We start from the raw sequence: 12956 nt of genomic DNA on the forward strand, positions 1-12956 counted from the left end.
GCTCCAGACAACCAGAGGTTATGCTGTGACAACTGGGAATGCATGTGTTTCTTAGATCCTCTTTAAATTGGCAATGTGAATAATTTTTGTCCCAGCACATCCCTTGATCTCAGAATGAAATAACATTAGAATGGCTAAAGTATGAGGAGTGACATAAATGATTTACAGTGCTTTGCAGATGTACCCAATGGGAGAGCTGCTATTCTCTTTAAAAGTGAACATACTTCCCACTTTAAAGTAATAGGAGTTGTATGAGAGTTGTATGAGTAAGAGGAAACGTATATATTGAAAAAAAGATATATCCCTGTTTTCCTCAGGCATAAACATCCTTCTGTCTTATTATCTACGTTACAAACATCTGGATTTAGATCATTAGACTCCCAATGCAGATATAGTTGAGGGTGATATATAGGGGAGAGGGGAAAAACAGCAGAAACAAAATTCTCATAAAGACCTTCTGGGCCTGATTTAGAGAAGGCAGCATTCATGTGGGGAGCATCAACTAAAAAAAGCTGCTTCATAGCTAGGTACAGATAGTTGGCTCAGTAAGATGAAGAGACAGGATGCATGCTTCGACAGCAGCGCATGGAAAATGGCATGCTTATGTGGGTGAATGACAGGGATGACGCAAAAAAAAAAAAAGGAAAATAACACCTCACAAATAAATATCAACATTTTGCCTTTCTACACACAACCTATCGCTGTCTCCCTCCAGCACCTCTGAGCTCTCTTCTCCAACAAATCAAGCTGGGGTCTGTGGACTGCAGACATTTAGTCACCCTGCAGGTAGCAGCACTGATTGAAAGACATCCCCTTCTGCCTGCTATTTCCTATTTGTTATTCACCTCTGCTGGAAATGACTCCCCCAAATTTACAAAGCATGTGTCTCACAAACGCACACTGTTCTGCTGGGAGAGCTGCTTCACACAAGCTCTCCTTAATCCACCTCAGGAAAAAAAAAAAAAAAAAAAAAAAGGATGTCTTAAAATGTTAATTGGGTGGTTTGAGCAAACTTGGCTAATTTTTTCCCTAATGTGTGGTTTAGGGAGCACTCACAGTAATCGCTGGGCTAGAGGCAGTAATTCCTCATCTTGTAGGTCATGATGAGAAGCCTCAGGCAAAAACCATCTTCAGCAGGGCTGGAAGAGAGAGGAGGTATATTTTTACAACTTTTGTCTTCAAGCAGAGATAAGGCTTAATGTCTTTGAGATATGTTTAACAGACCACAGTCAGCTACCTAACACATTCTAATGTGAAAACTTCAAACCACATCCTAGACAAACACAAAATGCTATTTAAAAAGACATTGATTAAAATGCGTAAGCTAAGATACCACTTACTTTCTTTATCTTGACAAAGGTCGAGGCTGCTTTCTCCGCCAAATTCCACACCCTCCCCAGCTGAGGCTTGCACTGTCATCCTCCCCCATTTCTCACACCATTTTGGCTGAGCACGCAGCTACATGTCGATCACATCAAACACACATCTTAACTCAGTCTTACGGTGGTGTTTCTACCCTCACAGGGCTTGTCCCTTTCTGAGAGATACCAGCAGAAACACAGTTTTGGGTTGGGTTTGTTGTTTTCATTTTGAAAGGACACAGAGATATCTCCAATTCGCAAAGATGGTAAAGGTCTTTACAAACCACATTTGAAACACTGCCTCCTGTTTGGCCACATCTCATCCACCATAAAGGAATCTCTTTACCAAAAATAATAGCATTACAAAACAAGAAAAGACGACTAGAAAGAGCCCGTCTTTATGTTTGTCTGAGAATGTTAGATTCTTTTTTTTTTTATTTTTTTTATTAGTTCATTTTACCTTCTCTAGGCAGTGCCAAGGGGGAAAAATGGTTTAAAACAAATTTTTGTTTTGGAAGTTGTGAAGTCAAAACATTTTTCAAATCTGCAAAAGAGGGCTGAAGCCTTTTCCACTTTGAAACTGGAGCCACTGAAAACACACCACTAAAATCACACTACCTACAGCACTGAGAACTGGAACAGGATTTTCAGGTTCGAATTTCAGCAAAGTGCTCAACTGAAAACAGAAATCCCGCAGAAAGAATGTGTGTTGATAAAATAGAAAGCTGAAACATTGGGGACCACTGTTATCTAACTTTTCATAGCTTTTTTTTTTTTTTTTTGTAAAAGGGAAATATTTTTCCTTTGTGATTGTTCCACAGTGCAATCAGCACAACACATACGGGATCAAAACCCACACTGTGGGGAAAGTTATGATGCTGAGATGCTGAGAGTTTGCAGCTGGAGCCTCTTCCTTGGAGTTAGTTACCTGTTTCCAGGTCCAAGATCTCCAAGATGTCAAAGTGGAGCCATCGATCCTGATTAAAAGATTATTTATAAAAGACTGAATGGCAAAAACAGGAGGTGAAATCAGCACAGGTCACAGTTTGAGATGACTCAGGGGACCTGGCTTTGGCACTAGTTCCCTGCCTGGGTCACATGAGCCCTTAATCTTGTAAGCACAAAATAAGCCTCTGTCTTGTTCCTAGCATTTAGGGAAATTGCTCTTATGATTGCATAGACATACACGAGATAGCTTTCAGTTAACCAGCTCATACCATTAGCTGACAAGTGGAAGGAGTGATCTGTCTGTTACTCCTTGGTAGGCGGCTCCCAATACCTCTGCTGCTTACCTTAACTTAAAGCAGAAACGGCAGTGTGAACATACCTTGAACATGTCTCAGCGTAAAAAAGCTGGGCTACACCCTCAGACATGTACAGATGGATACTGATAGACTGAGGAGGCAAGAACATATACCTCTGCGGAGCAGAAACCTGAAAGGAGGCTGGGTTGGCTTAATTATTTTGTTATTTCTTTAAGTCACCACCCTGAAATCTCAAAATGAAACACAGTGAACTTCAAGGAAGAAAAAAAAAAAAAAGGAAAAAAAAAAAAGAAAAGAAAAGAAAGAAAGAAAGGGGCAAAAAAAAATGTTCCTTGTGAGCATAGTTGTTTAAGAAATGACCACCCTGCATATCCCAGCTCTAATGAGCACAAGTAGGTACACATCTGTGTTTCTATTCACGTATGTTTTGGTTAATCTGTGCTCTTCTACAAACGTTTGTTGCATGAAAATATTAAGTACAATGAACTATTGGTACCATGGAGTTATGAAACTTCTAGAATAACATACATGCAGACTTGATATGCAGCTCAAGCAAAGCAGGTCCTGACCCAGCAAAGCACTCCAACACATGCTTTATGTTAAGTCTGTGAATATTGTCACTGAAAGCAAATGAGACCACTTGTGTGCTGAAACTGTTTTGCTGGATTAAAGTATAAAGAAAGGGGAACTGCACAAAAGACTTCTTATGACAAGCAGGAGACAGAATTCCCACCAGTACTATCAGAAACAAAAAATGGTCTGCCACCTTCTCCAGTGGTTACTAAGACATCTAAACCCCATTCATCCATGGCACATAAACCTCAAATTCCCAGGAGTAAAAGAAATAAAAGCAACAATAATGATAATTTTAAAAAGTCTTAAACTCCCCAAAATTGAAGGGAAAAAGAGGGAGTTATTTCCTTTTAAGCCATGGTGAGCACTCCATGATTTCAAGAAGAAAACCCATATTTTGCAATATATCAATACACTTTTAGGTGTTTGGAAAACTATGATTATAAAAGAACAGCTCTCATCAGCTATAGGAAGCACTAGGCTCATGAGGGGTTCAGAAATAACAAAATGAAGGGCAAAGGCTTGGTTGTTTCTAAAGCAAATGATCTTACACATTACCTCGGTAATGTACAGGCATCTTGGGGAAAATAAAAACTAGCCCGAAATCATTCAAAGGTACATATGTGCAAAATCCATGAACCAGGTTCAGTTACCACTTAGAGGCACACCAGAATACTGACCAGCCATGCCAAGGAGGGCAGGGCACAAGGACAGAGAAAATTGGTTATGGTTTTATTGTGTCCCAGACCAGTGAGATGGTTCTGGTCGCCTGAAACACAATCCCCCTCTCTCCAGGGGTGTGCAGATTTGCACTGTCTCTCCCACTTCCACTCTGAAGCACAGCTAGATGTCATCAGCCATGCAAAGCAACACAGCAACAAGGCTACACCAAAAACAAAGAGCTACGAGGAGAAAAAGTTCAATCTTTGTATACTGCAGCTTTTCTCTTACTCTACCACTCATACCTCTGTGCGCACATGGGGAACAAGCATAACTGTATCATTGATTATACTTGGGAAACGATTCAGCAAGCAGTGGCCTTATGTCAATAGCTTTTAGATTTTCCCTGCGGAACCACGAATCCTTGGTGTGGAAACATGGTGAGGAAAACAACGGTGAGCTCTTGGCCAGTGATGATTAAGCCCTGGTGAAAAGTTATACATCCTAAATAGAATCATACCCAAAACACTCTCCCCTTGTCCTGTCAAAAAATGTAAAGGAAGGCTCATCCATTGGACTGCTAAAAGTTTGCAAGTTTGGCGTAATTTTGCATGGATGCATTCAATATTTTATTTCTCTGCTCTGATTCCCCCAAATGGAGTTTTCATCTATCATTTCAGGCCCACATAAAACCCTCAGTCTGCTCTCAATGTGCCTCAGAGACATAAGCCTTTGGCATGGAGGGACATGGTAAATGTTTTAGTGTTGGCTCACCTTAAATAGCACGCTTCCAGGGAACAGAATTCAGCCTTATCAAGAATAAAGAAAAATTGTATTTGAATTTGGAAAAAAAGAAAAATACATTTTCCTAGCTGAAGCTAGTTTGGGAGGTTTTTTCCTTCTCATATCATTTCCACAGCCTACCAGTAAGATTACTTTGACTGAGAGGTCTTATTCAATATAATTCTGCATCGGCGTGAATTATTTTTTCTATTCCATCATTTTCAGGTTATTAAGGAAATGTCACAACGAGTGATTTCCAGCCATTCGAGACGCACATTTTGCACAACCTGTGCACCTCTGACATACCTTTCACCCAGCTGAGGGCAGTATCTTGCACACAATGATACGTACCCCTCATGAGAAACCCAACCACAAGCACATCTTGGCTCAGGCTCTTGAGAATCTGTGAGCCTTGTAGCCTCAGATATCAGTCTCAGAATAATCATAGTGAAAACTAAAACTTTCTCGGTATCAAAGATTACTTCCCTTGAGGCTTCTCAGTTCCTTCCTCTCAGCCCATTTTCCTTCCGTTATGCTCATGTCTTCTCATCTGCTCATCTAACCTCTCCCCTTCTGCTTTTTTTCAAGTAAATTGTCCATTCCTTTCTGTCCTTTTCTCCCCCTGTACTTAGCTCTTCAGTAAAGACAAGAGTAACTCCCCTCCATTATGCCTGCGTATGTTCCCAAATGGGCATTTCTTTGGGGATTGATTCTGAACATGTATATATCTCTTAAAATCCATACCGACACATAAAAAGAGCAATGCCTACAGTAGCAAAGTGATTACAAATTTTCAATGAAAGATCAAACTTTCCTTTAAGGTCTTTGTCAGAGAATTACCGTATGCTCACTTCTTCACCAGGGACTTATGGCACCAACAAACTGAAAACACCTTAATCCCTGTCATTAGGAAAAATATTAATGCTATTATTCCCAAGAGTATGCAGCGATCAATTTGAGTAAGGGTAGACAAAAAGGACGGTTTGGGTTTTGTTTTATACATATATAAAATTGGTTCTCTTATCCTGGGACTGGTCTCTTATCTTCAGCTGTCTTCATGTGTTGTGTGAACTATTCTTTATTTGGGAACTTTCTCACATCAGTTGTGTGTGAAGAAAGAAATCAGACATACTTTACTGCTTAGCTATCCTATTGAGTCCAAACAAATAGTCCCATTAGGTGACATCACCCTTACTAACCTTTAAGTAATTCCACCTACACAATGCTCCTTGGGCAGCACTTACAAACAAAGAAATGGAACATAAAAAAAAAATAAAAATCAGAAAATGTTTCCAGTTGGATTGAGTCATCTGTCCTTGTGAACATCTCATGAATTATTCTGCAGCGCCATGTTGAAATGAGACATATTAACTTGCAAAAACATAAAACTATACACAAGCACCTAAATCTCTTCATATAAATGCCTCCTTGCCTACTCCTATGATAGGTGTATATGCACACCAAAACCAAGGAGTTTAGCCTTCTTCTGTCATTGTCTTAGTGGAAGGAGACTCTTAAGAACACTTTCACTGCTGCAGTCTCTGCCTTTTTGGCCATCTCTATCTTGAAAGCTCTTAACAAAGACACTTTTAGTTAAATGAAGTCTAAATGAGACTTCATTATTCTTTCACCTTTGAAATACAATATAAACATAAACAGATATGTTCCAACAAAAAAATGAACATTTCCTGATCTTATATTGTCTTCTTACATAGGAAATAAACCTCTTGCAAAATCCCTACTTGCATTAACTGTCCATAATTAAAAATAAAAATTAAAAATATCAATAGATGCTTTTCTTGAATTCTCTAGTCATCTAGTTTGTTTGTTTGTTTGTTTACTTGCTTGTTTTTAAACACAAAATGATGTAAGTGTCTCTAGCTGGAGTTCTCTAAAAAACTACCAGAGCAAGATAATGCGTAGATAAGAAATCAGTAGTTTCTTCTTTCAAGAAATGTTAAAGAGTCGAAGGAACAACTTTAAAAATGAAGAAATATGTATTTTCATGACAGTTTATTTTATCTTCTCTCTCTTTCTCACTTTGAGTTTTGCCCCTACAGATTTTAACACTCTCAGTACAGCTCTCACAACACAGTATCTTCTGGCATTGATAAGCAGCTGGGACATTGCATTGATACGTGTGCTACATCACTGGCTTGCCAAGGAGAACACAGCCATGGCAGATACTCATGACTCTAAGTCCACAACTGGGTTGCATCAAGTTCTTCCCAATTCTCCAACCTTCGCTTACCTAGCTAGCTGTCAGGTTGCAAAACATTTCTACATCTCTCATTTCTAGAATATCTGAGGGCCCAAATTTACACAGCTTGTTAAACTCCTAAAGATAGAGATGGGGTGGAGGGTTATTTGTGGCTTTGTTGTATTTTGGGGTTGTTTTGTTCCATTTGTTGTTGTTGTTGTTGCTGTTTTTCTTTAATATCCTAGTTATCTAAATGAATATGTATTTGTACCTTTAGGAACTTTGGTTTATTCCTATTCTATACCAGCCCTGAATGTTTTATGGAGTAACACCTTGCATACATACATATAGTTCTTGCACACATACTCATAGTTCTTAAATCTTCCTTAACTAATGTAACCTCAACTGAAACAAAACCCGCACACACCACACTGTTCCGGTCCATGACTGTGAAAGTATTTGGCCATTTGCATTTAAGCTTGGCACATGTTTCCCCAGTTTCTCAAGACATCCTAAGGACAGGTTGCTGTTTTTTCAAATGCCTTAAAGGTATGTTTACTCTGCAAGTTAAGCCCAAGTTTGAAGTTGTTGTCCAGGTTAAACCTGCTCACTCACTCACGGTTGTTTAAATACAAAAATATACCCAGATGCAGGCTGAGGACAAGCAGTCTCAGGAAATCCCAAAGCCTCAACACAGACAGAAAATTAACACAGGTTCACCTTTCTCTTCCTGGCGACGTGGGTAAATTGTATGCATCCAGGACCAAGCAGGCTCGTCTTTTTTTTGTCAGCTCTCTGCTTGGCTTAACTTTTCCTGAGCACCACATGAATATTTTAAGTCCCAGCTGAAGCCAGTCTATATAGTTGGATTAAGAGCCAGCAGTGTGGAATCACTCAGGCCACAAAAGTCACCATGATTAAACCTCTCTAAGCATGCTCTTAACCTCTTACTGCAGTCAAAACTAAACAGCTTAAGGGGAAAAATAATTCAGGGCAAACATCCTTCAGCATTCCTACCATGGTTTTATAATTATACAGAGCAAAGTTCAGACAAAAGTAACTGTGCTTAGACAGACGAGATCTTCCAAACAGAGAATTACCTCGCTAAAACTAAATCCGTGTCATGTCCCCTTTTAAGTAAGCTACCTTAAGCTCACCTACTGAAGAGAGAGCAGAATGACCCTTGCCTCAGTCCTGCTTGTTAGCTGATCAAATGCAGGAAGGGAGCGGTCGGCATTCTCCAGGAACACCTGCCCCACGTACCTGGCCAGGCACGTGCAGGACGCTTCAGCCACTTCCAGCTGTGTGAGATGCTCCAAGTAGCTGCAGGGAGCTGCAAGTAGAGCACAGAGAGAGAGAGAGAAACACCAAGCACAGGTTTGTTCACCCACTCTCACTCATTCTAGCATGAAATTCAATAAACAGAGCTTGAGGCACAGCGCTGTAAGTCTAATACCTTTAAAGGTGAGGGGAAAAAAAAACAACAAGAGCACTTGTGGAGAATAAGCAAAATCAGACATGCCTACTGTGGGGGTAGCTGGAGGCCCTATGGTGATTTCTGTACACTCCATCTGAATAAACCCTGGGAAAGGAAAAGGCAAGAAAACATGAAAAAAATATCTATCTTGATTCACTTGTTTCAAAACATATGCGCAATAGGCATGGGATGAGGGTCAAAATATTAATAATAATAAAGTCCCCACTCAGCCTGCCTGTGTTTATAGGAGGGCAAAAAAATAAAACCAAACACAAAGCAAACACCAAAACCACAGGCTTTTCATCTGCCCCTTTGATGAATGTCTTTGGCACTATTCTCCAGGCAAGGATCAATAACCATTTCCTAAGACATTTATTTAGGGATTTAAGTCTTCCAATTGAGCCCTGCCTAGGGAGTCCCTACTCCCATCCCCCATACTAAAAAAAAAAAAAAAAAAAAAGAAGAAAGAGGAGAGGAGAGGAGAGGAGAGGAGAGGGAGAGGAGAGGGAGAGGAGAGGGAGAGGAGAGGGAGAGGAGAGGGAGAGGAGAGGAGAGGAGAGGAGAGGAGAGGAGAGGAGAGGAGAGGAGAGGAGAGGAGAGGAGAGGAGAGGAGAGGAGAGGAGAGGAGAGGAGAGGAGAGGAGAGGAGAGACCAACTGATTTATTCTGATTTTAGCCTTTACCCTCTCTTTCATCTATTGTGTTTTTTAAAATCTCACAGTTTTCCTCTTACTAATTCTCTCCTTATTACAGTGCTTCAGTGCAGAGCTTTCTACCATGGCTGGGTTTTGAACACCATCATCCCAGCAAGTTTCAGCACATTTTAGCAACACATCCGTTATAGACAAGATGGGTTAATTATGAGGCACTGTGTCCACAGCACTATTTTCTTCCAAAAGCCCAGTAGATGCAGTTTTCTCCTAGAAAGAGAAAGTCTGCAGAGGGATATCCAGATAGCGCAGCACTTTTTGCCTTTCAGAAAGGCTTGTGGACAAACACTTCTCTATTACTGCCATACAGCCACTGTTCTCAACAGACAAACTAGGAACAGGATTTAACCCTTCATTCCTCTGTATGCAGATTCTCTCCAGAGTTGTGTGACTGATGCTAACCAGCCAGAGTCCCAGAGATAATGCTCTTGCTGATATATTCATCTAACTTTTCATCAGCTTTGTTAGCAGAACGCACATAATTCCAGGAATAGAAGCAAGTAGCAAGTGCTTTCTGAAACTCATCAAAAATTGCTCATCTGTTGGTGAGCATGAGTCATTGCTACAGCAGGGTTTCCCAAAAAGCATCACAGAAGGAAAAAAAAAAAAAAAAAAAAAAAAAGGCATACCTCTCCTCCTCATGTCATTGTTTTAAAGTAGGAAAACAAGTACAAAGAAAACCTGTGAGGGAAAAGACTTTAAGAGGACCAGATTTTATAAATGTGCAAAAGACAAAAACATGCCTGGATCCCAGTTTCCTGGGCTCGTAGTCACATTGTCACAACTCGACCAGTGCAGTAAGATCTTTGTAGCAGGTTCCTATATAACTTTTCAAATGCTTTGTAAATTATCTGTACTTCTGCATCAGACTAAATGAGTTCAGGTAGGTGTAAAAGAGTGAGTATGGATGTTCCTCAGCTGGTAATATCCCTGGGTGCTAGAACTAAGGTAACAGATTCTAGAAGATTACAGATTACAGACAATAGAACATATTTTTACACAGTACTGTGTGACCTGCCTACATTATTTCAGTGTCCACTGAGGGCAGCAGCTGGGCTAGACAAAAAAAAAAAAGAGAGCGGGCACCCATAGCATTTTTTGGATTAATATTCTTCTTTCCTCTTTTCCTATGACTTAAATACAGGGATGGTTTGATTACCTTGGAAAGTTGCACTGGCTGCACACATACAACAGAAATTTAAAAATAAGAAAGAAAAGTTATGAAAGTTGCAAATTTTGTCATAGGAACCACTCTAGCATCAGCGAGAAATCCATGTGGCACAAACTGAGCCCTGGAATTTGAGAACGGTGCATTCAGTGACCCACAGATTAAGAGGGATAAAAGCTGCCAACTTTGCTGTCTGATCATTGGAACGAGACAGGAAATAAACACAACTGGAAATCATTATGCCTTCTCATTTTATTTTTAGCTTCTCTTTGTTTGCTGAGTGCATTTGGCATAAATCTTAGAGCTTAGAGATGGAACAAGTCTTAATAGGGCCTCTAATACATCCTTCTACAATTTCCTAATTGACCTCTGTAGAGCACTCACTGGTACACCGGCCTGTCTGTGTTTATGTTTCATGGAGTTTCCACCATTTTCTTTAAAAACCATCCCAGATCTAATACATAGATTATTCCACCTGGAAAAGGCTGGGTTGCAACCTGTCTGCCCTTCTTATTTGGTCAGCTATTTTTCCAGCCCGTTCCTCCCTCCCAGGAGAGGAGACTGAGCTGCTGAGAGCTCCCAGCACAAAAAAGGATGTGGCTTGCTGATCACCTAGGTCTTTCGCTTTGTAACACTGGCTGCTATTCAGCCTAAGTGCATGTTTGTCCCATTTCACGTGCCCACACTGATTGCTCCCAATTGTGTTCATCTGGCTCTTGAACCTTCTAGAGGATGATCCTGTGCAACATCAGCTGCTGCTTAAGCCAAGTTAGGCGCATTACACATTTTCAATCTTTCCTTGCAAGCAGTCGTGCCAGCCCCCAGCTGTAATCATCTGCGTGGCTGGGTTCTGAATTTCTCTGATTTGCCTGTATCCGAGCATCATGAGCTTCCACAAACATTATCTGAAACAGTATTGCGTTATGATGTGGGTTTTTGAACTGTGCTTGGATAAAGTGAAGAGCAGGGCCAGATGCAATTTAAACCCACAGTGGCCAATCACCACTGCAGCTGTGTTCAAGGCCCTCACAATCCCACCCCACACCACCCCTCCAGAGAGCAGCTAGGGATGGGAACAGGCAATGCAACAGAGCACCACGGGCTCAGGGTGTTTGGTGCGAGGGAAAAGCAGTGCCAAGGACTCCTTGTTGTTAAGGATCCCTGCCTCCAGACTAAGAAATGGGCATTTGGAAACTCCAGCACATCGACGCTTCTCAGCTGTTGAAGTACCACCAGCTGCAAACAACGCAAAAAGAATGCCAGTCACACCAAGTTGTACAAACCAGGTGGACTTCTGAAGGGAGTGAAAACTAATTGACATGTGAGGAGCTCCAGCTGCTCACCTTGCAAGAGGTAGCGCTGCAAATGGGCTGTTTTCTCCCCCTTAGGTGAATCTTAGGCAGAAGGAAAAATAGCCTCCCACTGCATTTCAGCAAGAACACAATAAAAACATGTCTCATTCTGCAAAAGTCACAGCCCAGAAGAAAACGACTGAATCCCCTCCCACTGGCAGATCCTATCTCCAGCCTCCTTTTTAGACCTCATTTGAGGAAGAATAATCACTTTGGTTAACTACAGTGAAATTTTGTCACTGAATTACCAAGAAACTCAGTAACTTAGAGTATGAAACTTATGATGAAAGGCACATATGCACATTGAGAATGCTTCCCCCACCTCAAGACAAAACAGAATTTAAATAGCTGCTAAAAATGAATACAAAAGGAAAGGAACCTTGTAGTTGTGAGCATTTACATGCTGTCTTCAGGAAATGCTCAGCTCCAATAATGTTAGTGCAGTGCAGAGGTGCCAATAAAAAAAAAAAAGAAAGAGAACTGGCACATAAATCATGTTGCTTTATAGTAATAGCAGCTTTCTTGCCAAAAGGTGGCTCTTAATTTTCTGTTCTAGTGCAGTTCTTGTGAATGCATTCACTTTTCCCAACAAAACACTAAACCGAAGTGGGTGTCAACGTTCCCTGCAAGGAACCGCACCCAGCCCCCTTGGTGGTTTCCAGCTGACTTACGCGAGTGTAAATAAGGGATAACAGAGTGCCAAAGAAGGTCTCGCAGCCAGATCCTCAGCGATTATAAACTAGCACTTCAATCGGCTGCTGTGACTGTGAATGGGCCTCTTTGTCTCTGACAGTAAGTTACTTTCTGTGATGCCTTACAGGGTTCTGCCACGGAGACCCACTACTGCCCTGGTTCATGTGGGACTTTATTTTCCCTCTTGTGGAAAAAGCTTATCAGCATGAAGCATGGTGAGCATACAAACAGACACTAACGGAGTAGCCCTTTTTTATTCAATGGCACGACAAGGAATGCTGGATTTTTGTGGCTCTGGCTGGAGCTGCTTTGCCACCCAAGTAGGGATCAAAACATAAGCTATATTGAAACTTCTCTATCAGTGTTATTACCAATGTTATGTTTTGTTCATGGGCTGCACAAGCAACATGAAGTTTGCAGTTGACACTGGCTCCAGTCTTTTTAGAGTTAGTCTTATCTCAGACCTACTTTGTTCCAAACTATTCCAATATCACAGCGTTTTTTTCATATGACTACAATGCCATTTATTGAAACAGCAAAGACAAGAGGGAAGCAAACTTTGTGCTGAACTGTCAGAATAATTCTGGGATGCTGTTTGCCCAGTGGAAACATCTCCACCCCGCCTGCTCAAGGATAACAACAGAGACGCAGTGGAAAGGTGACCACCTCACCATTTCTTTCAGATAAATATGACAGCTCCAGCATACAGATCCAC

General features: G+C 41.0%; 1 protein-coding gene across 2 annotated transcripts in view; it reads right to left on the bottom strand.

Moving 5' to 3' along the window:
* Window positions 1–12956, bottom strand: part of LOC308188006 (uncharacterized protein) — a 327367-nt gene that overhangs the window by 258149 nt on the left and 56262 nt on the right. The window contains exons 7-8 of one of the 2 annotated variants that reach the window (XM_080576526.1): window positions 8106–8175; window positions 1057–1139 (exon numbers count right to left, since the gene is read on the bottom strand). The exons of the other annotated variant lie outside the window; for it this stretch is intronic. Coding sequence (XP_080432652.1) covers window positions 1070–1139; window positions 8106–8175 — 140 coding nt within the window. The 3' untranslated portion in view covers window positions 1057–1069. The remainder of the gene's footprint in view (window positions 1–1056; window positions 1140–8105; window positions 8176–12956) is intronic. 2 annotated transcript variants of the gene reach the window in all.

The sequence above is a fragment of the Anser brachyrhynchus genome (genome assembly GCF_964034855.1).
Source record: "Anser brachyrhynchus genome assembly, chromosome: 1".
In the NCBI taxonomy this organism is placed as follows: domain Eukaryota; kingdom Metazoa; phylum Chordata; class Aves; order Anseriformes; family Anatidae; genus Anser; species Anser brachyrhynchus.